General features: G+C 41.1%; 1 protein-coding gene across 1 annotated transcript in view; it reads right to left on the bottom strand.

The window, feature by feature from the left end:
• The window catches only part of EPB41L4A (erythrocyte membrane protein band 4.1 like 4A), an 89,301-nt gene that overhangs the window by 59,831 nt on the left and 4,430 nt on the right, over positions 1 to 25,040 (bottom strand). Inside the window, exons 2-7 of the mRNA XM_009648646.1 lie at positions 24,643 to 24,747; positions 14,842 to 14,893; positions 13,686 to 13,764; positions 9,994 to 10,091; positions 6,892 to 7,012; positions 1 to 10 (exon numbers count right to left, since the gene is read on the bottom strand). The exon at positions 1 to 10 is cut by the window's left edge and continues 84 nt beyond it. Of these exons, the coding sequence (XP_009646941.1) occupies positions 1 to 10; positions 6,892 to 7,012; positions 9,994 to 10,091; positions 13,686 to 13,764; positions 14,842 to 14,893; positions 24,643 to 24,747 (465 nt within the window). The remainder of the gene's footprint in view (positions 11 to 6,891; positions 7,013 to 9,993; positions 10,092 to 13,685; positions 13,765 to 14,841; positions 14,894 to 24,642; positions 24,748 to 25,040) is intronic.

Consider the following 25,040-nt stretch of genomic DNA (forward strand, 5'->3'; position numbering starts at 1 on the left):
AACTTGACCCCTGAAAACAAAATTCTGTGTAAGATCTTCACACTTCCAGTCAACATATTAAAATAGATTATATTAATAAGTACGGTTTGCTGGACCATTCCTACATTTGTTCAGACTGCCATTATCCTTTCAGCACTGTACTTCTGCTGGCTCCAAATGAGACTGGACGGTAGGCACAAACTTTTGCTAAACACTCTGTTGTAAGATCCTACCAAGATACGCACTAACATATATATAAAGTATGCCTACTACAGTGGCTAATCTTTTCCCTGCTGTCACAAACACACTTCAGACATTCCATTTTTAGGCTTAAGTATGCAAAATAACTTTTTTCCCAATACCTACATGATTATTAATAAAGCTGGAAAAGAATCATTAACTGGGGTACTATTTCCCCATAGCAGTGCTGAAGCTACAAGGGATTTCTGAAAGCAGGGTTCATGACTTCAGATAAAATATTTTTTTTTTCATAAAATCCTGCCTACAGGAAGTGACACCACCTGGTAATACTCAAGTCTACTACTGTGAAAAGAAAGTTTGGAGTCTGTCTCGAGAGATTACCAGTTCCAAAGATCCAGTTTGCCGTCCTACCTGCAAATATCAATTCATCAGCTAAAAACTACCATTGGCTACATGCTGGTAGGAAAAATAGGGGAAAACTGGTGGGGGAAAACAATGGCTACTAAGGACATATTTGACATCAGAATTTAAATTGTTCTTCCCTCAATAACTGCCACTGATACAAGAGCAAGACACTCTATTGCAAGCCTGAAATAATTGAAGCTGCATTTTCATCTTCACTCCTTAGTAATTCTGTGAAAGCTACTGGATTGTTACTGGGACAGTACAGCACATCTTGTGAAAACATCAGCTCAAAAAGATGCATCTCCTGCTTCACCCTGTGATTGTTCCTTTGGGGAAATACTACACTGCATTTGCTACTTTTCAAATTCAAGGTGTGAAGCAGAGCTCAACATTTTGACGCAAGACCTGGAAAAGTCCTGCTATACGCACATTCTTGCTTCTTGTCTCCCTTACTCTCTACAGCCTAGCAGCTGCTTTTCAGGTTTTCCAAATTCTGTGTTACGCCTGACAAGGTAAAAAACACATCCAACATGAAAGACCTGAAACAGCAGTGCTAGCATGAACGCAATAGCATAGGTGTTTAAAATGCCTTCTTTGTAGCTGGGAGATGGGGCTGCTTCAGCTCATCCCACCCACGTAGCAGTACTGATACTGTTTCAGGTGTTAGCCCTTCTTTCCAAGGACTCCTGGAAAAGCAGCAGGCCTGAAGCTTGTAAAAGAAAGCCCTTTCTTCAAGAGCTGCATTTCCCAGTAGATCTGTGATTCATCTCTGCATTTGGAATATGCAGAATGCTGGATATGCAGCACACCAGCATTGTCACATCTGACATGTGTTTTATCCACTTCTGCTATAAAAATTTACTCCACAGCTTTATTTTTTTTTTTTTTTTTACGTCTTGTTGGTAGCTCTCAAAAATGTAAGCAAAATGTTAACCGGAGCAGTATTGTCTTCCTGAGTTGCCAGGCAGGCTAATTCTCAGTCCTGAGCAAAGTGGATTAACCCATTACCAAATTAGTGCTAGAATCTAACACCAATTTAAATACTGCCATTAGTGTTTCCTTACTGACCAGGCTTAGAAAAATGCAGATGTGCTTATCCAACTATTCTCACCTGTCTCTGAAAGTACCAAAAGGCTCAAATATCAAGTAAGTGTGTGAGTGTGTATAAATATTTTCACAATAATACATAATTTATGCAAAAGCATATTTGCAAAAATATTAAAGGAAGTAAAGATGTGAGCTGGAGCTTCTGAAGGAAGCAGATGGAAGCCGGAGGAAGAAATCCTCCTAAATGCAGATGAAGAGGGGGAGAGGGGAATGTCAGGGACTGAAACTATTCCCACCATTACAAAGGGTGTTTCGCTTTTACCGTGTATGAAAACACAAACTCTCCTCAGCATCATACAACCTGACAATACACCCCCAAACTAAAACACTCTTTGCTGTTGGTAATGACAGAGCAGGCAAGGTAACAGCCATGCAGCTGACTCGCACTGCTCATTTAGATGGACAAAGAGCACCTGAGTGCCACTGATGGCCCTAAACAATATTGAAAGCTACTCTCAGAGCTAACTATCAGGGGCATTTTAGAATCACAGAATCATAGAATCACTTTGGTTGGAAAAGACCTTTGAGATCATTGAGTCCAACCTTTAACCTAACCCTGCCATCCCACCATGAAACCATGTCCCTAAGCACCTCATCTATCCTTCTTTTCAATACCTCCAGGGATGAGGACTCTACCACCTCTCTGGGCAGCCCATTCCAGAGCCTGACAACCCTTTCGGTGAAGAAGTTTTTCCTAATATCTAGCCTAAACCTGCCCTGGCACAACTTCAAACCATTCCCCCTCGTCCTATCATCTGTTACCAGGGAGAAGAGGCCGACCCCCTCCTCACTACAGCCTCCTGTCAGGCAGTTGTAGAGGGCGATCAGGTCTCCCCTCAGCCTCCTCTTCTCCAGGCTCAACAACCCCAGTTCCCTCAGCTGCTCCTCATCAGGCTTGTGCTCCAGACCCCTCACCAGCTTTGTGGCTCTCCTCTGGACATGTTCCAGCAATGCAACATCTTTCTTGTAGTGAGGGGCCCAAAACTGAACACAGGATTCAAGGTGCGGCCTCCCCAGCACCGAGTACAGGGGCACTATCACTTCCCTACTCTGCTGGCCACACTATTTCTGATACAGGCCAGGATGCCATTGGCCTTCTTGGCCACCTGGGCACACTGCTGGCTCATATTCAGCTGGCTGTCAACCAGTACCCCCAGGTCTTTTTCCACCAGGCAGCTTTCCAGCTACTCATCCCCACACCTGTAGCGCTGCATGGGGTTGTTGTGACCCAAGTGCAGGAGCCGGCACTTGGCCTTATTGAACCTCAGACAGTTGGCCTCAGCCCATCAATCCAGCCTGTCCAGGTCTCTCTGCAGAGCCCTCCTCCCCTCAAGCAGATCAAGACTACCACCCAGTTTGGTGTCGTCTGCAAATTTACTGAGGGCACACTCAATCCCCTCATCCAGGTCATTGATAAAGATATTAAAAAAGACTGGCTCTAGAACTGAGCCCTCGGGGACACTGCTTTAGCTTTCCTTATGCCCCACTGACAACAATATCAATTCAAAATACACCGAATGCTGACTTGCCAAGTATCAGTCCCAAATCTGCTGTGGTCTGGAACAGGCAACGTCAGAGAGGCCAACACAAGGTCTCCCATTTGCATTGAGGGATCAGATCCCTCGCCCAGCCCCATGGGTGCCTGCTTCCTCACATGCAAGACCTGAAGCCACTGCGCACTCCTCCAGGTGTGCGTGACAACATAAGGTCACCTCATCCTGCCATCTGTCCTTGGCACTGTCATGCTGGTTTATAGATGGGACGACAACCGCAGTAAGCAGCTTGCAGAGGCTTGATGCTGTCAGAAACCCCCATCCTCACTGCCTCTGACTTCCCTTATCTCACTTGATTTGGAAACTTGCTCAAAAAATTGCATCCTGAATGAATCCCTGAACAGCGATTGTGCTGTGTAAAAAACTTGAGAGAGAGCCTGCAACCAAAACCAGTCTATCTGGACATAGCTAGCAGAAGCAAGGTACATGCAGTGCCACAGTTGTCTTGCAAAAAACCCCTGCGTTTCTGTGCTAGGCTTCAGAAAGGACAATAAAGTTCTTCCAAACCGTACCATAAACCGGTCCCTAAAATGTCTCTGATAGGTGAGATAATTTTGGATATGCCCTCAGCCATTCTAGCTTCAAATTTATGAAGTAAAGGGTCTGCTACCCCTGTCAAGGCTGGCAGTGCTGATAATCGCAGTCAGGCTGAACTAGCAACGGGTACCCCTTGGTTTCACTCTCTTTTCTGATGCTGCTAAATCCCTGACGCCTAACTGCAGCCAACCAGCAGAAGAGTGTCAGAGCTCTAGATCAATAAGCATAAAAAAAACACTAGAGATAGATTTAAGATAGTTATCACTCCTCTTCACAGCCACTGTTCCCCTGGCTTTTGAATTTCATCTTCAAGTTTATAAACTTTTTGAGGCAAATGGGTCTTAATCTGATTTACTACACTAATGACTACAGAAACTTGAGACAGAGGAATGAAGGTTGCTTAGTGTCAGTGGCCTGGTACATAGCAATTTATCTCAAGTTTCATTTCTCAAATCTCTGTGATGTTGAACCAAACAAACTCTCTGTGACTCAGTTTCCAATCTCTGGAACTGAAAAAACAGTACTTTTTTATTTCACAAAAGGCCCTGTAGTAAGGTTCTCTGTAACGCATCAATTACTACAAGGCAGTCAGGCAACCAATAATTATTGAACAACAGACTCTCTTCCCTGAAAGAGAAAGCTCAGGTCAATGTGGCAACTGGCACAGACTCCAATTACAAGAGAACTTTTTAAAAAGAATAGCTGTGTCTCTGAGTTAATACCTGCTCTCATTAAACAAGGCACAAATAACAGTAACATGCAAAACTACAGGCAAGAGATTATTTAACCTTTATCTAGACTGTAGCTTCATTATAGCAAGAGAATCAAGAAATCTAGATGTACCTACGAGATGGCTAGTTCTGATTATCTCTACATTACTTTGACAAAGGGTATGAGGAACATACTCATAAAATGTTTCTTACTGCTCTCCTCTCAATAAATGGTTCTATCACAATTGCACCCAACCTGGATTTGTTAGAACAAGCTTCTTTGCACTTACTGGGAATATGAACTTGGAGATAAGCAAGTAAATGTTTGGTTTGGCTTTACGTACAGTTGAACTTCTACCAATTTCACATTCTGCATTTCTGAAGGCACTGCAGTCTAATATTTGGAACAGCAGGTTGGGAAGCCAAATCTCTCTGACTTCCAGTGCTTTCACACAGTGACTGGTGGTTTGGCCCCTGTTACTCATATAGGAAGAGTACTTCAGGCTAAAACTAATCTCACTGAAAGTATTTTGTACGTAGAAGGCCATTTCTAAAAATGAGTAAGTGGGACAAAAAGTGGCTCTGAATTGCTGGGGATTTTTATATCATTTTTGTATGCCTAGAGATGGTGTAGAGTTGAACGTCCTCTTTAGGAAGACTACTTACACAGATGCTGCAAATGCATCTAGTATTTAAGCTATATTCACACAGGATCACTTTCTGGCTCTGCCTTCATTACTGGAAATCACGTTCTTCGCTCCAACTTCCCTACAAGATTGCTATGTTTTTCCTCCCTATGTTGCTGCTGTTTTTCCTTTCTCAAACACTGACAGAACTGATGGGGCCAGAGGTCACTGGTTCTTATCTTGCTCTGCTTATCTGTTGGGCACTCCAGTCCATCCCCTCCTTGTCCTTCTTGCAACTTTGCTTCCCGCTCTGTTGACAAGTCATTAAGGAAAGGCATTGTATGGACAGACTGCAGTCTGACAGAAAATCAGATGACTCCCAAAGCGGCATCTTGGGATCCACAAATCCACCAATCACCCAGAATGTCAATGATAGTACAACTCACTTGTTTTGTGTCCAAGGTAATTATTATTCCACTAACTGGAAGATGGGGAGAATTCAAGTTTTGCAGTCCGTATTATAAAATGAATCTGTCTTTTCCAGCTTTTGTGAAGGTCAAGTTGGGATTGCATGAATCTCCCAGGTCTGTTGACATATGTGCTTCAGATATCTGCAGTTCTCCTTTGTCCTGTCTGCAGTGCACCTAATATTCTTCTCCTGCAATCTCTTCAACAGTTGCCCCCACCACATACTGTAACCCTAGCTTATTCCCACCTTCTCAGCTCCTTATCATACATAAGAAATGTTATCAGGTACAGTTTCAGTGCTTGTGAACTTTAGTGCTTCTTTCAGTTTGAACTGAAATTATTTCAAGGCCCAGCAGATACCCTGTGTTCCTACTGCTTTAGGGTCACACGCAATATTTTGGAATTTGTTTGGGTTTTGTCCAGAAACCAGCACTTTGAGCGCCCTACATTATTCAGCGCTGCCTGATGACTCTGTTTCTGGGTGCTGCTTTTTTTCTTAGCAATCATATGTTCTTCCTTACAGTGGAATCCATTACGTTGACCACGGCCAACATGTTTTATGTAAGATACGTTGGTTGGTTAATAAAATGAAAGGACTTTATGCTTGTAAAACCGAACTGTCTCTTTAATTCACACAGATGTTGCAACTGAAATTATCACTTAAACCATGGGCAATACAAACTGCTTTCTTGGTACCTCCTGCAATGTGAGCTGCTCCCACAAAGATTCATGCAGGTTGCTACAAGCACTCCTTCATTACCCCAGCTAAGGATCTGGCAAGACAATAGAGGCTTCATTGTACCAAGTGCTGTACATTATTAGATTAAACGTGGTTTTATCCCAACAGCTCATTTGAATACACAGGGCAGTACAAAAAAAAGACATGTTATTAGCCCCATTTTACAGACAGCAGACTGAGGCATTGGCATAACAAGCAATTTGTCCAAAATTATGCAGGAAATCTGTCCTGGAACAGGGAACTGAACTCACAGATTTTTACTTCATTCTTTTTAACTACAAAACTAAGAGGGAACAGGAACACTATTAAAACAGCTGGTTCTGAAACACCCATACCTAGGTCAGACAGACATTGTATTTCCAGTTATTGTCCTACTCAGTTCCTAAAAGAACAACACCAATTACGTAAAACGTTTTCTGTTTCTGAGGGACAAAACTGGATGCCCTGTGTCCTTTCCTTGGATCTAGAGACCTTCACTCTGCACCACAAGCTGCTCCCTTCCCACCTACCAAGCATCCCCAAATCTGATGTTACCTGCCAAGTTACCAAGAGCACTGAATTCTTACATCAGAGTTTTGTGTATCCGTTCTATGGCATCCTCCAGTTCTTCCTTCTGGTCTGGAACGAAGCGGTACTCCGAGACATAACCTGCAGTGTGCTTATACGGGTCATAGTCCCCCAGCTCAGCTAGAGGACAGAAGAAGAAAAGAAAGGTCACCTATTTTCAATGCTTTATGCTAACCAAAAAATACGTTCCATAATCCACCTATTTGTTGCCAAGCCACATCTTTCCAACTGACTGTCAACTGACCATGCAGTTAATTAAAAAACCCAAGGACAGTACAGAGCTGCTCATACTAGCGTACATAAAACCAAGAAAAAATGTCTTCAATCATTCTAAAAGAGAAGTGGAAGGTTCAAAGAGCTTGAGCTTTTGACAAGAAATCTACCACTTCTACAGGACTAGGTGTAATTTTGTCCAAGCCAGCAAAAATTGAAATTTGATGACATACATTATTCAGCAGCATGTGTAAAACAAATGTAGAAGCAAAGTCTAGGTTTTGGAATACCTATGCCCTTGCAATAAATTGTAATATTACAGACAGAACTGAACTTCTTGCTGGAACTCCTAAGATAAATGTCAGTGTGGGAAAGCAAATGGAGACAAATATCCTGAGACACCTAGAGGTATACCCTTCTTAGGGCAAGCGTCATTTCTTGTGAGGAAACACAAGACTACATTTTTGATGTATTTCCTGAACATTAAATTCACTTGCAAAATCAAATTAATCTTTAAAAGAATTTTCTTAAAGAACCTAGCAAATAGTCAATATAATTTTATTTGAAACAACCGTGAATTTGCATACATTAGTCATATCAGTTTACATGTTGCCATGCAATTATAATATAAATATGCAACTTGGTCAGCACTCACTTCTACTCATCTTAACTGTAATTGCACCTACCTGAGAAACTCTGCAAAATTTCGTATTCCAATTTTTTAATAACCTGGAGTAAAATCTGCATAGACTGGGCTTCTCTGAGAAAAGCTTCACAGAAGATTTCTATCCAATGCCTGCTAAGCCAAAAGCATAGCCAAAAGGAGGCTTCAAGAGCCAAGAAGAAAAAGACTCATCTAATAACTCATGTTTCTTTCCAGAATTTGATGTTTCTAGAACAAGGGAGTGGTATGCTCAGTAGAGATGTTGAGAAGTTTCTCTGAAAACCTCTGTAAAAACGATGTAGTCCTTGCCCATAAGAGGAACAAGAACAGGAATGACTACAACAGCAACAACTCCAGCATTCCCAGTAGGAAAACTGCTATATTCAGCAAACTGTGCCATGGGTACTGATTTTTCCACCATCACCACTATAATAGTCTGCATTCTTTGGCCACAAAAGGAGGAAACAATTCATGTCCTAAGGACAGTATCTGCCTCAAGACCAAAGATGAGACACCAGCACAACCTGCACGGCAAAAGCAGGGCCCATGGCTGGAGGAGGACATGGATAGAGGACTCTAGGAGAACATGTGGCCCTGGCTGCTCCTCCAGATCTTGGCAGGTGCCAGCCCCATTGGGAAAGACAGCACTGATACCATTATGGAAGCAGTGTCTCAGCTATTACTGAATTCCCACAAAGGCACTTCATCTCAGTTTGGAAAAGAAAAAAGAGTGGTCTGGCACATCACCCTTGGAAAGGCTGTTGACCTCAGTGCTGATGCTTTGGGTTCATATTTTCAGTACCTGAAACAGACATTTCTCAGGTGTCTTTATATACTTTGAACACCTGCAGGCCCTAAATAAGAGGACAAAGCTTTTTGTAGAGTCAATGGGAATGTATGCTTGCTGGCACCAGGACTAACTTTAATCCACTGTATGTAATCTTTGCTATGCTTTAACTCTGCTCTCTCACGTGAGCTTGCTCATTGTTTTCCAATAGAGTATCTGAGAGCAGAATCACAGGAACAGGATTTTATACCAAAACAACAGCTCCCTGTACTCTAACCACCCTATAAAAGCAGAATAATTTATTCTTTTTACTCATTTCTCTTAAGATGATTAAGATATCATTACATATTTTCCTGCTTCATACTTGCAGTATTTTTTCAGGGAGGGCACATATGCCAGTGAAGTGAAACGTGCATTGCGAACAGTTTTTCAGAGTATGATGTGTCACATTTCTTAGATGGCAAAATTAAATTAAAAGTAATTGTACAAAAATAGAAACTGCCTGAAATTTCAGCTTTTCGGAAACACATATAACACGCCATGAAATTCCGTATAATGCCCACTCTTATTTCATGCACAGGTTTTTCTGCCTTGTTATTCTAAAATGGAAATGAAAGAAGGACTATTTTTTACATTTTATTAAGTGTTGTTGAGTCACACTTGGAACACCAATAGTGCAAATAATCTTCACTTAATATATACCACTCATGTGAAATCTAAATTTATCATAAAACAAATTACAGGTACAGGTCCCAGCATGGCTCATCATACAATTTTTGGTTACCAATTGTGTCTGAATACAGAGCTTGAGCTGTAATGTGAAAGGAATAACTAACTGGTAGACAGGCAGCTCCTTTCTAATTGATTACTAGTTCTATCAAGTATGCAGGATATAACATCCACTTCTGAAAAGCTAACTACTGATGGGTGAATGCAAATAAATGACAGACAGAATTAAAATTCTTCACTTCAGGTCAAAACACATCCTCCCTTCAAGCATAGGCGCATTCATACTGACATAATGTAATTTTTGAAAGTATCCTTTATTTGACAGACTTTGTTGGCTGGAGGCTGCCAATAGCCCATCAAATCTGTAAACGTCTCAATGAAGGGTTTGTCATACTCTATATTTAATCCAGAGTAAGTCATAAAGTCTTAAGTACATGATAAGGTATTCCTCAGCAAGGTAAAGAGTGTTTGGCAGACTCTTCAGACTGACTTTTAAGTTTCTTCTTTACATGGATTTCTATATGCTTCTATATTATCTGTTCAGAATGGTCATCTGTTTACAGTGCTTTAGCTGAAATCAGTCATAACAGTTTTGTTCTGTTTTGAAATGAATGCATAATGTGTTAGTGAAATCGTCAGTCACCACTTAAAATTAATCATAATACAGGATTAAAAGAAATAAGCTCTCAGTCGGGCAGAAGAACTTACACTGAATTACATATGCTCCCAGCTGTGCTGCAGTGTTGATTGGGCAAGGCAAGCGACCCTGTAAAACATCTTGCTTGACCTGCAAGAAAAACTGATACCTAAAACACAGAGAGAAAACAAAGCTATTATTTCAATACCGAGTCTGAGGCTGCAAGTAATGTTTCATCATTGTCCAGTTTACGGAAGGCATACCATGTACCATAACTACGCAACAGTCAAAAACTGTATTCCTCTCTGAATGACTTTTCCCCTATTGACCTTCAAGTAACAACTACGATTCATCTAGTGAAAGAACCTAGGTAGGGGAGCACTCTGCAGTATTCCCATCTGCTTATATCATGCAGATACAATTCATTTCACTCCTAAAACCAAAATTTCTCTCTGTTGACTTTCACAGAGCAGTCAGGAAGTGGGGAAGAGTGCCAGGAATCCAAAAAATTGAGCAAGAATCCTATCAAAGAGTAGAAGTTTAATGTGATCAGTGGATCAGCCTAAGGAAGAACTGGGTATTGGATACTTCTTGACTCACAACGTTTCCTCTCCACACACCAGAGTATCAGCTCCAGAGCAGCAAGCAGATTTGATGGAGCCCATACTCCCATGAAAAAATTGGATGGGCATACCATCAGCAGCTAACTGTATCTGTCATAGCATAGGGTACTCTCCTTCTTGGAAGAGAGATAGCAGGGGTAAAAATGGAATTTTCAAAGTCATAACCTGCTTCTACACTTGATGAACAATGTACTGAGACCACTTACAGTGAGACAATATGCACAAAACAGATGGAAAAGTAAAGACAAGAAAAGAAGCCATCATAGAAAGGATCTGCTTGGTTTTGCAACTCCCCATACTCATGTATAGGAAATCTTTAAAATACTGTTTGGGTTTTGTCTGGTTCTATTGCAACAGATTTACGCAGTATTTCACATCCTCCTAAGCAAATTTCTTGTACCAAGTTCACACAAAAGGTAACAATAATGAGAAGGTAACTTTTTAAAGAAAAAAAAATGGTCATCTGTACAAGCATATAGCTTTTTCATTGTTCACTACTTCAACTTTACCTACTTAGAGCCATTCAGCTACACTGCAAATCATTTATTCTGTGTTAGCACAAGTTACTTATGAAAGCACCTTGGAATGATCTCTAAGTTCAAAGTATGTCTATGCTGATTTCAGGGAAGTTCGCAAACTGCAGGTTACATGACAGCTGATCCATAAATCATTTAAGATCCAACCAAATTTACTAGACTTCATCTTTGCAGATGAGCCTCTGAATAAGGATACTGTCTTTCTGGTTAATGATCCCCCAGAATCTGTGCTCTGACAGACATTACAGTAGGAATGTCTATCCTTAAAAAAATGGCTAATGTTCTCTGCCTTAAAGGACCAGGGCACTGCATAAGAATATACTGGGAATGTCATTAGGCAACACAAAGCACATACACTCAGTGTTTCTTCACTCTAAGCAATGCCTCAGTACTGATTCTAGCTTAGGCTTGCCAGTCCTACCTAGACAAACCTTCTCTGTATGAATGATCACAATGACAAAGATGATTTTATAGCTACTGTGGAGTACACAGCATCTTCTTTTTAACATGAAATGCATTTCTGCTATGCACCCATCTTTCTGTTAGCACTTCTGCCTCTCCACAGTGCAGAGCTTTGTGCCAGTTGATGCTACAAACGTCTCTTCCATGTAGCGGGTATCTCTATTTCTGCAGTCTCATAGTGTAGTCTCAAAATAAAGCAGGATAGGAAAATGCAAAAACCCACCACCTCCCTGCAAAAAACAGTCAGAGCCAACTGTTAAGTGCTTAAGTGACTCCTATAAAGGGAACTAACTCAATTCCCACTGAAGCTGCTAAGCTCCTCACAAAACCAGGCCTTTTGTCCAAACTTGTAGCTAAAGCACTCTCATCTTGTGCGCTGTCAAGTTTGTCATGCATACATAATAGTGCCTAAGCGCTAGTTTGCTCTAGCAAACACATCCAGCAGATGTTAATATGAATCACCGCAGTATTAGCTTTTGCCTACAAGCCAAATAGATTTTGCTGTGAAGCAATTACAAATTTGACAGGTTTTCATTATTTGCAAATAGTAATCATGTAACACCACAGATCATCAACATCTAATAACAACAGACTCCACTCTCATATCCACTAAAATAACAAACACATGCTCCGAAGAAACACATCGGTTAGCACAAAATGGTTAACACATCGCTGGAGTTACACACTTCAGCAGAAAATTGTAATTATAAAGAAAAACAGGGACTTTAATCGCTCCTAAGCATAAAGAGGGCTTTTTTTTTTTTTCCCCTGAAACGGTATACCTTCCTTCCAAGGCTTAAGAGCCTATAGGGATAAATACTCAGAAATGTTGAGGGCAATTGACTGCTCAGTGTGTTTTGTTGAAGAGTGTCAATACAAGCATATAATTTTCTTATGCCCTCTCTCTGTACCTTCTAAGCTGCAAATTCTGCATGACCAAACAGCACAGATAAGAACAGAAGTTAATTATACTAAAAAGCTTCTCGACTAGATTTGCATACCTAATCAGCAGCACAAATCACTGACTGACCTTATCACATGGCAAAGAGAAACAGTTTTTGAAAATTCCCCTGTCATTTCCCAGACAGGAATCCACCCTGCCTCCCAGGTAGCAATTACAACAGGTTCGGTGGCCAAAGCTCCCTTCCCAGAGCCATTTGTCTCACCCTGTGAGCAGGGTAGAAAGTGCTTCTGGAAAAGTACAGAAAAACTGCATCAAACTTTAACGGTACAGGGGGACCATGTTGCAGCCAGCTTACAGTCTTTTACCTGCAAAGTCATAGTATTTACTATTTTTACCAGGTCAGACACTCTGCTACAAGAAAAATTTTCTGCCTGTGCTGCAACAACTGCCACCTCTGATTAAAGAAAATTAAAAACCCTGAGTGCATTCTAATGAATTCTCAGGTGTCATATTCCTAGGACATCAAAAGAAATATTTTGGCATTTATTAATGCAAGCCATCATGCTAATTTCATCCACCTACCTATCCAAATTCTCAAATTTCCTTTTGAACCTAAAACTGATTGTCTCAGACCTTTCATAAATAAAGCAAACAGAAAGCCCTGTGCATGAGAGTTCAGGCAAGCATGTGTGTGTATGTGTATGTGTCTGATGTGCGTGTCATGTGCATGCGCATGGTTTAGTTAGTGTGTGCATCCTCGTATTATGAAGCAGCCAAGCCTAGTTAAAATAATCAAAAGCACGCAACTCTTCAATTTCCTTTGCATATTTTTAGAAAGACCAACAGAAATCCTCTTGAAAAACAGTTCTGGAATTTAAGCTATGGCCAATAAAGAAGAAAATTCCCTGTATTTATATTTGATATCCAAGTAAACTCTAAACTTGATTGTAGCACAATATAAATGCAGATGTGACAATGCATTCCTTAAAAAAACACCACAAATGCACATCAAGTCCCTTTTATTTCTGATGCACCAGAAAGCAGCTTTTCATCTTGAGCTTCCAAATAGTTTTCCATACCGACCACTATAAAGCTGACATACATGTTCAAGCAAAAACATTCAGATGTTCAAGAAAAAAAAAAAAAAAAACCAACAGCCACACCACAACAATATGCATGTGGCTGGAACAGTTTACTACCCTGAAATCAACAAACTACACTCTTATTAAATACTGTACCTTGTTATTTCTTCTTTAAGTTTACACGGATCCTCTGCATAGAATTTAATGCCAAAATACAGAGTGTATGGTGGTCCAGCTGAAGGAAAAAAATATTTGGTGCAAAAGTTACTTGTTACGAACCGTTAATTGTTATGAATTGCTACTGATTGACTACAGAACAGCTACTAAGAAGCGTATTTTAGTATTTTATGAAACTTGAAAATCTGTACATCTACGCTCATTACACATGAGAAAAAAAGTAAGAAAAGGATTTTTTTTTTTTTATTATTTTTCCAGTCTTGTGTTTATTTATTCACAGTTTCTGTGTCTACTTGGAGTTTTTGCTTACTTTGAAGATCTGACTTTAGATTTAATCGCGAACTTACTGTTTCTTCAAGATTTTTTTTACTGCTTGATTTTGACCTTTAGATACTTTTTCTACTGAAACTTTTTGAAAAATGTATTTGTCCATGAAATGTGATTCCCTGTCATAACTAATAATACTGAATACTAACCCATTCCACATTTTCAAATATCTTATGGACCAACTTTAATTATGTGCCACTTTCCTTAAGAAATATTTGGCAAAGCTTTTCTAATTTACCTTTTAATAATGTTATTCTCCCAAAAGGTTCTGCTAACTCAGTACCGAAATTCTTACAGCTATATTTATTCCATGCATGCTCCACTTCCACATCTTTTTATGGGTCTCCAATTAAAACAATCTTATCACATTCTTTAATTATAATAAAAATAACCAATCTTGCATCTGAAGAGTGACAGTAACAGCAGACACTCTGTTATCAGTAAGAGGAACTGTTTTACTTTCAGAAGAAAAAAGGATTCCGAGTTGGTTAGGATATGGTACAGTATGGTAGATGTACCACAGCTACTACAAAATTAATTACACAACCTAAAAATAGCACCATTTATTATTCTAAAGTAAAACTTAAGCACAGAGAAAACTCTGAACACACAAATTATTGGAAAATGATGGTATGTTCAATCTATGTGTGAAATTCTGATAGAGCTATGAACTGCAGTAATAAAGTTTTTGAAGAACTATCAATCTGTTGTGACTAGAATAGAAATTTTATACAGGCTGTATGTATGGAACATTGCCTCTGTTACTGCATCTTCAGCTACATTCCTTAAGTTAAAATGAAATACGTACTGTTTATCAGTTCTTTATGTTCAGCAAGGGTCTTTGCAGGATCCAGCCAGTACTGCGAGACAGATAATTATGGAAATTAGTCACTTAACATGGAAAAGTAATACAGAACGATTGCGATTCTATATTTATCCACATATTGATACTTATTAGCAGACTAACACTCTTCAGTCTGCTAATGACAAACTTGTGCCAGCTTCTGATCAGAGAAACACTGTACAAGTCTAACGCTGTGTATTTTTTCTGGGAGTTGGGGTCTTTCTAAAAGGAAACCTGTTTGGTAAGAGCCACCGTGTCAGGCTCGTGACAAGCTGGCTCTACAGAAGTATCATTCTAAGTACCCATTGGTGTCTGCCTGATGTGCTATAGCTAGTATATGGACATGCAACCTTGCTATTATTTTTCTTCTGGAAGATTAACCTAAGTAGGATAGCTCTAAATTTAAACAGTAACAACGAAGCATGTAAGACAGGACCTACAAGGAAAGAATGAAGGGACTTCAATTGTTTTCTGCAAAATGAAAGACTGTGGGGAGGAATAGGCATAACAGCACCCTTCCAACACCCGAGAAATTGCCATAAGACACAGTGATCAATTTTTCTTCATGTCCACTAAGTATAAAGGAATTGGCTTAACTAGAAGCAAATTAAAAATAGGTTTGATTTTCAGAAACAGTTTCAAGTAGCAGGGAGAGTGGATGACCGGAAATTGGCGCCAAGGCATGGAGGGCAGACTCTTCCACCAGGTGATTTACAGGACTAGTTGGACAAACGTGTCAGAGATGATCGAGGCATGCTTAGTACGCCGCAGAAGGTTACAAGGGCTCCCATGCCATTTCATCAACAAATAATCTGTAGTGTAATTTCTCACTAATTACCCTGCCCCACCTTTATCAAACTTCTAATAAAAGTTATTCTGATGCTACTGCTGACCACAGACCAGCTGTGTACTTCTCATTATGGCTACACAGGTCACCAGCATCCTGCTTTTGTAATCCCTCCAGCAACTTATTTCTTCCTTAGCTTGACTTCTCTGTGGTTGTTTTGGAAGACAGTGCAGAGACAGCTGCCAAGATCACTCTTGTCTTCCTTTTTTCAGTCCTCTTCTCTCACACACAAACTTTTCGGACCAGCTGAGATTGGCACCCTTTCTTAAAACACTGGAAACAAAAAGGCTGCAGAACACAGCTGCTGTAAAGGGCAAGTTGAGGCCTTAGTACCCACACCCTTTTTCACTGAGGAACTACATAGACCAATGAATAAAGAAACCCCTTACCTGCACCCCTGAACTAACCCTAGAGAGAATAAGAATAAAATGACTAATCAAAAAATCTCCCCCCTCTATCCAGATAATTTCTCTGGACTAGAGAATTCCACTATTAGAAGGAGTAGCATAAAGAAGGGAGGGAAAAACACTACAGAGAATACAAGTGGAAAATTTCAAGCAACTAATTTCATCAGTGGTTGTATACAACTATCACTTTTCTGACAAAACATTAAAATAAACTACTTCCATTAGCTGCTGATCCACCTGCAATAGGAACAGCTGTATGCCTTGTCTGGCCATTGCCATTTCAAATCCAGGAATGTTTATTAAGAAAATTTCCTAAATTTTGAAGGAAAAAAATATTCAGTACATGCTTGTATCAAATACATCCAATAATCATTTAAATATAAACCCTCTTAACCTCAACAGAAGGTGGGAAGGAAAAAAAATAACTTGTCACACTTGTTCAAACATCTTACTAGAACTCCCTATCAGCAATAATCTGAGCTAGCACAATAGGCTGATAAAAGAGACTTTACAGTCAACAGGCACAAAAAAAGGGAAAATGAATCTGCAGTGCACATTCCAGCTACGCAATGCAGTCAGAATGTGGTCTGACCTCTTCCCAAAAGTGGCATCACGGTACACATTGTCAAGCTAGCTTGCTTATCATTGACAGCTTTGTGTTACTGCAAAACACTGCAAAAGTTTCAAAATCAGATCAAAATCTATCACAGAATATCCTCCTTCATTAAGTTCTCCTGAAGTGAACCAAAATCAGCTTCTAGATATACAGTCTTACAGTCTGCTCTGCAGTTTAGCTTTACATGCACACGTAGGTTTATTTAAAAAAAAAAAAAAAAAAAATTATATTGATGGATCATCATTCACGTTTGCAAGTCAAGCACAGAACAGTTACAGATTTGTGGTTGTCTCTGTAACCTGAATTCCACTGCTTCTTGTATCCATGTGATTCACTGGCTGCAGCGAGACAAACCAGAATTGGGCCGGGTCTTTACATGGCCTGTTTGGGCACTTGCAGACAATGCAGTAAAAACAGAGTTGCATTAGAAGTCTTAATTCTCACTGGTCTGTACTCGACTAGCAAGTCAAATTATATCCTTTGTATGGTCTTCTGAAGGCAATTTCCAAGCCCAGGGGGAAGGGAGGGAGCAAAATTCAGAGGGGAAAACTGCAAGTTCAGATTCAGAGGGCAACTGAAGAGAGGAGAGGGAACAAATCCAGTTTTTTGTATTGCTAAACATTTCCTTTCCTTCCCCCAAACTGAGCCAGCAGGAGGAACTGCACTCTCAGCTGTCGTCCCTGCGAGACAGATTGCTGCTGCTGGTGGCAGTGAAAATGGGCATCAGCTGGCATGAGGAGATGCGCCCTTTGGAGGGTACCACGGGCCTCGAGATCTGCCTGCTGCACAGGTGAAGTGAAATGCCTCAGCTCCGACCAATTTGCTGCTGGGACAGAGAGTGGCGGGGAAGAGGCAAGAGTCACGTCTGCCTTCTCATTTCTCCACGAATTATTTAGCACTGTGGCAATGCCACAAACCCATGCTTAAAATCACTGTGCAGCTATTTATTATTTCAAAGGCTGCCAACATTTTCCTGAAGAATGCAAGGGGTGGGGGGAGGAGAGGGAGATTTCTAACATTTTATTTGTAAGCCAAAGATGAATGGAATTTCATGGATAATGAAACGGCATTTTTCAAGCCAATGTTAGAGAGCAAAGATGAGAGCATTTACAAAACCAAGAACCCCAGCAACAGAGCCCTCTAAGCATACATACGCACACACACATAATAATGCGTATTAGATACCTCTTAAATGTTTGCATATACGTGCAAGTAGAGTTGGGTATACTTCCAGTTTTGAGCACGCATGTTGAAGAGCCAAGAGAAATGGCACAGAACAGCAAAGTGTCTTATTAATCCAATACACTTGCGCAGCAGGGGCCGACAACAAACCCCACATTCGCAAATGGCAAAGTAGCTGCAGCCCACGGCCCCACTCTTTTTATCTGTTTGGCAGCCAGCATGCCACTTCTCAGGGATTTCCCACCTGTATCTCTCCCGCACAGGCAGCAAGGGTTATCTGATTTATAAACAGCTCACCACTACTGCAAAGAGGTGGAGGGCCCAGCATATACCCATCCAACTGCAGGGGATAGGTTTTGTGAATCTGAAAGGGGAATTTAACATTTACAGAAGAAACAAGAAAAAAACAGTGTTTTCTAAATAGTCCTAATCAATGCAACTATCCAATTACTGAAGCGATGGCTACTAGTTTACTAATTGCCATCTAGAAAGTCCATACCGTAGTAGTTTAATTTAGTAATTTTTTATTTACTAAGACTGATTATAAATGTACACTGTTACTAAAGAAAATAATTCCCTTTCAATTTTTAGGTAGACATTATAAAAAAAGATGACAAAGTACAGCATATCTAAGAATAGATGGGCTCTTTTGTCCTTTGTACTTTTACAAATCTGGCTCCCACACGAGCCAGATGTGTAAGCAGTATGCATCCAAGCCTCATGCAGTATTTCATATTTAGTCCTTTTAAATGACTGCAAACATTTTTCCACAAATCTGGAATCTTTGTTCCTTGTATCTGCATAGGGTTAAACCTGGGTCAAATTCCACGAACCTGTTTGAAACAAAATATTAACTAGGTTGAAATGTTTGCTGTGGTATCAATCAATGAAGTGTCCAGTGGAGGAAAATCTATCAACTTCAAACTGAATCCTGGGCTGTCTTAATTAGATTCTTACAAAGCTGTACCCATCAAGCCACACACTCCAGGTTTTGTTCACATTTACAACAGGAAAAACCACAACTTTCAAGAGAAAACCCAGTATTTTTCAATTATGATCTGAAATTACCAAGATTTTTCCACAATCTAAGGCAACATGAACAACCAGAATTATTCTGTCATTTTTTTTCTGAAATATTCAGTGCAAAGACCCTAATTCTGCTAAGCTCAGGAGATCCTTATTATGTCAGAAATGTATGCATCATCAGGCAATTCCTGCATACACGTACGTTTTTAATACTTCTGTCTTTTCTTTATTAGAATCTGAAGTTATATTGATCATATTTTGTACTGGATCACCAATGTGAGTGATCCTCCTACACTAAAAGCTTACGCTGACTGCCTTTAACTCACCTGACCATCAGCTTTGTCTCACTTGTTATAATCCATTAACAATCTTCTAAAGTTTCTAGCTTCTGATCAATATTTTCTGTCTCCGTTTTCTTTCCACTGGCTATGCCATTTATCTTAACAAGCACAAGAGGTCTTCTTTCTAGGTAATTTAGTCTACCATGCCTGCAGGCAAATGTCAAATCCATACAACAACAAAAATCCATACAAAACAAAATACAAGCTAAGTACAGTTCATTTGGTTTTTTAAGATCTTGAGATCAAAATATACACTACATTGTATGACAGTAATCTGCTGGAGAACAGACTTTTTTGACTGTAAACAAAACTTTTCTTAAAATCACGCCATTCTTTCCGAAGTTAAGCCACATGCAGCCTGTTCCATCTGCTGCCCTATCCGACTTGGTTTAGTAACCTGGCAATCTGGGCATGCTGCAGTTACTTCACTAATGATGGTGGATGCATCAAGAAACATCTTTCCGACATACGAGTGTGCACGGCAGGGATATGCAATCCACGGCACAGGCTTCTGCGCTCAGCTTTGCCTCAGCTGAGCTGATCTATCACTGCAGCACAGCAACGCACAGTAGACAGCTCAGCTTCACAAGAAACTAAGACCTGCATCTCCCCTCTCTCTCCACGTGCCCTCTGGGCTACGCAGCTGCAAAATATATTGCCATGGGCTACCTCCTACCGGCTGCGCTCTCAGGTCTGTATGGTCAAAACAGAGCTTCCTCATAGCAGGGGAGAAAAAAACCTCTCATCTACACCACAGAGTGGATGCATGGTACTGAGTCAGAGTGCTGCCCATCTCACGTCAGCCCAGGATCTTGGAGCAGCACACATGCATTAAAACCGCACCATGCTTCAAGGAAACGAGCTTGGCTGCGGTACTGAATTATCATGGCGATACAGCTTTCTGTATTTGTATTTCTCCCCTTAGAGCCCTAGGAGAGTATCAGTATGCTGTACATCGTGAATACAATAGCTCAGATTAGCATTATACCAGGCAAGAAAAGAAGGCTATTTGGATCACAGCCTGCTGTACAATGCAGACATGCCTCCTGCAGCTTTAGGTTAAGCAGGTTTAGCATGGGAGTTTGATTAGGGATGGTGAGGGGTCAACCTGACCAATGTGAGATTGTACATTGCAGCCAGATTTCTGGAAGTAAAAAAATAAAAAAGAAAGTTTTTATTATCGACAGACCTTTAAAATGCTTTTGGTTGTCTAGTGTTCCGCAATCAGGGAGTTTCAAAACCTTTTTGGTAAGAGAAGCTCTAACAGCATGACTCTTTTCAGAACGCTTTTGCGATTTGACAAGGGAATGCCTTTGGGCTTCAAAAGTACCCTTTCCCTCATCAAATGCCACTCAGCTTTTCCTGAGATATTATGCGTTGAAATTGCCATTTCCATTCTCTTTTTTGTGTGCCTCGAGAAAACACTGGCCTCCCGCCAGAACGGTAATTAGCGCGACTACCCCGAGGCAGACGGGAGATGCCACAAAGGCAGCAGCGCAGGGGCTATGTGGGGAGCACCTGGGAGCTGCAGCATGGTGGGAGCCAGCGGTGAGAGGGGCAGGGGACCTCCCAGCACCTGCTTAGGCTCACCCAGCATTTGGTGCCTCTAAAGGAGAGGTACCTCACTGGGCTGTTTTCTTCCCCAAAAACTAACGTGATGAGAGAGGCAGGACAGTTTCCTAAGTCACCTTCAGTTTCTGCAACACAGATTCTGCTGATCACGTCTCACCTGAAAGTACCAGATGGGGCACGGTGTCCCACGTTTCTGGCAGATGAGGCAGATAACAAAAATGGCCCATCAATCAGGACCCAGTGGACCATCCACATTAAGAAGCATAGAGACCACACCCGGTCTCAGTTTAGCCTAACTTGAGTGTCACGCAGCCTCAGGTGAAGCACACTGAGAGATTCAGTGGTGCTCAGAGAAAACTGGGTCTTCCTTTTAAAGTATTTGCACCAAAAAAGGTACTCATTAAAAAGCACCACGCAGTTCATCAGCCAAAGCCGTCGCAGGTTAGGAAACGTTACTGACAACCAACAGCATTAGTTCAAGCCATCGGTTTATTTGGGTGTAGTTTTGTATTACAAATTTTTTAATTATTGTTTTATTTTAATTCATTATTACAAGATACTTTCTGGTTTTCCTTAGGAGTCCTGTCTTGTTCAGAGCGCAAGGTAGATAGAGCTTACGCTGTTCTGGCAACTCGTAATCTTCCAGGGCTTGATTTTGCAAATTAAACACTGTCCGTTTACCATGGAGAGTTTGGGGGAATATAGAAAGTTGGTAAGGCGAAATTCTTGTAATATAACCAAATTAGTATCCTAGAGACAGAGCATCATCCAATTTATGCTTTACGCTACTGTTCATGGTCTTCCCAGTGCCATCCAGTTCTGTCAATCTGCTGCACCCAGCTATTCTCTCTCACGTGCTAATTAGTTTGTAAGCTGTTCAGGGAGAGACCATTTCAACGTTATGCATTCGTACACTACATAGCACAGTGAAGCCTTGTTCACTGATTAGAGCCCTACTGGTACTACTAAAATAATTACAATACCACCCCCATAAGAGGTAGCACACCAACACAGCACTTAAAAGACCACCTAGAAGTGCTGAGGCGTGCAAAAGTAATGGGGAAAATAGCAAAACAAGTTGTTTCAAAACCCTTAATAAAAAAAATGTTTCTTTTGTGACTGGGTTGTGTTCTTTAAAACACATAGCTTTGTCCACCCTGCTTTATTTATCATTCAGTTAAATATATAGCATGACAAAAAAACTGACAGAGCAAATAATAAAGTATTCACCACCACAAGCAATGTATTAATAGGTAGCCAAACCTTCAAACACGTTTCTGTGTCTGAGACTAACTCAGGAGCATGGTTTTAAAACTAATTAGCAAGGTAACCTTTTTCCCCTTCCCTTAGGAAATCTACTGTGGCCGATCCAAAACATATCCATCCAAAATTCACATCTGGGCTTTTTGCCAGGACTAATTCCCACAACAGCCCAGAGAGTTTTAGCCACGTTCAGTGCGTAAGTGAATGTGCGTTCACAGCTAAAGCACAAGGTGTTGCTTGTTGTGTGGAAGCTTTCCCTTTATATCAGCGATTCTTAAAAGCTTACAAGGTTCACTAAAAATAGCAAACTAGCCACATTTTTTATAAAACACGGAAATCTAAGCGCAGTAGCAGAGGTTTACACATTTATGAGCTTTCCAGATAAAATGGCGTCAGCTTTTAATTACCCATACACAGACAAACAGCAGGAACAGGCATTTTCACAACATTTGACTACAGCACAGCCCAGCTGCAAAGCCCACAACCCGAATTTGGTGGGTCACGGTGGCAGCATCCACGTGGCAGGGCGGGTACGCTCCGCACCATGGCCCACAGTGGTGGTCTCTGGTTGTACCTCCTGGCTGTTTCCCAGCTCTGTGTGTCAGGACAGAGCTGTGGTGTGCACCGCTTTCCCACACACCCCGGATTTCCCTGGGAAGAAAAATCCACTAGTTGGGGGGCGGGACACGGAGCGCTCCTGTCCCAGGATCAGAACGAGACGCCTGCCCACCAGTGCAGAAGCCAGGCAAAACATGGGCCGGCAGACCTCCACACAGGGAGAGGCTGGAGCTCCACGTCCGTGCTAGCGCAAGCTCCATCCCCACGACCTGACCGGTGTCGGTGCTAGAACGTGCAAACGAGAGAAATGAGATGAACGCCTTCTTATGCCACGGGAAAATGAAGAAGCACGGTGGCTTCCTAACCCTGGGCTGGCCAGAAAATAAAGACAAAAGCTAACATTTAATTTACACCACTAGAGTGTCATGTGAGAGAAAAAAGCAAAAAGGCTGTATTTGTATTTAGAGAGGCTGAGTCAATGGGGTTATGGCCTACAGCTCATGCACACTACCGTAACACAAAATGTGCGGGTATTATACAATCAAATCATCTAGCCTATTAGCAGGATGCATCCTAAAATGTGCCTTTATGTGTTAAGCCTTTCACAGAAGAGATGTAATCTTCTCTTATTTTCATAATGCCCTATACACCATTAAATACACAGTGTGGATGCCTCTAGAAATGTTCCCAGTAATAGCCATTCCTATCCTATTTGCCTCTACGGGAAAAAGGCAAACACTTTTGACAGCAAAAAAATACCTACCTGCTCTTCATTAACACCTCTGTTTCCCCAGGAAATCAAAAATACTGTTCTTAACAGTCTACCTTGGGTTCACAGCTGAATCTGACTTTCATCTCCATGGAATGAAACTTGGTTAGAAGCTTATCAAGGAACTGAATTCATAAACATCTAGACTATGGCACAGAAATAAAGATACACTGAGCACAATATGCATTCAACTTCTGCTAAACAAAAGAAATTGGCAAATATTTAGCCAATTCAATAACTTATTATTATTTTTAGATGAAACATGACATCTCTTGAGGTCAGGGTCCTGTGCAGAACACAGAACAGTGACTTTAAGAGCATAACTGCTTGACTTAATTTAACCACAGGCCAGGCATTATTCCCTTGATAAAATTAAGGTAACATGGAGACCACCCTATGAATACAGTGCTGGTCCCACCTGCTGAGCATCCCCTGGTCCTCACCTCTGACTGCAGCAACCCTGCACAGGCCATTTTTTTTTTTTCGGGGCGGGGGGGGAGGAGGGCACTCCAGACAGGGCTGCCCCAAGCCACTGCCTGCTTTGGCTGAAACATCTCAGCCTGGTTTCGATTTCCTTGCCTATTTGGGACTGTAATCTCCTGGTGGAAAAAGCTCTCAGGCTTTTCCTGAGAGGGTGAGTCCCAGTCAAGAAGGCTCAAGAACACAGAGATGGTTCAGGTGGAGTGAAAACATCATTGCCAACACCCTGACTCCTGGGGCTGTACTGATGAACAGGCAGCCACAACACAAACAATACAATACGCTCTGAAACTGGCATTCATAGTAAGTGGTCCAAGCGAAGCGGCCTGAGACACGCTCAGGGACATCCCTTCCCAGACACCACAGGGACAAGCGAAGCCGGACAGCATACTGCACCAAGCACTGGCTTCAGGGCACAGTATTAAAAGGGAAAAAATACTAATCCTACTTTATATCATAATTTTGTACTACTTATACTTCAATTAGTTTTCAACAACATTTAGCATTTGACCCTGTTCCTAAGATACTGATGGCTATCCCAAGACTTTAATGCAAACACACACAAAGAAATTATTACTAGAAACCCGAGCCAGGAAATAGTGAGAGTTAGTGAAAGTGTGACAATCTAATGCTCTAATGGCAAGCAGCACAAACAGGGTGAATTTTACACATGGCAAACCCAATCTGCCACGTCTTTTACTCACCGTTTGATGGCTTCGGTCACAGTAGCGTAGTCCAAAGTAATCTATCTCCACTAGGTTTAAGTGACGAAATACGTAGCCCAGGACAACCGACCCTTTCGTTGACTTCTGTGGGAAAGAATTTACAGAGCCTTTTCACAAAGATGCTCTGCCTTTGTCAGCTATGTGCAGCGGCATTCATGCATTCAGTTAGCTTTGTCTAAAAAAAAAAAAAAAAGGAGGCAGTTCCCAGTGCCTTTAACAAAAATTTCAGCTGTACAGAAGAAAAATTTTGTCTTCATACATGTTTAACCAATCATTCCGTAAATACTATTAGGTAGCTGGCAGGTCAATAGTTACAAAATACAAAACAAAACAAAAAACCCCACGCTCAAGTGTACTTGCATAAGCACGATACTGCT

This window comes from Egretta garzetta, unplaced genomic scaffold, assembly GCF_000687185.1.
Source record: "Egretta garzetta isolate BGI_Z169 unplaced genomic scaffold, ASM68718v1 scaffold271, whole genome shotgun sequence".
Lineage (NCBI taxonomy): Eukaryota > Metazoa > Chordata > Aves > Pelecaniformes > Ardeidae > Egretta > Egretta garzetta.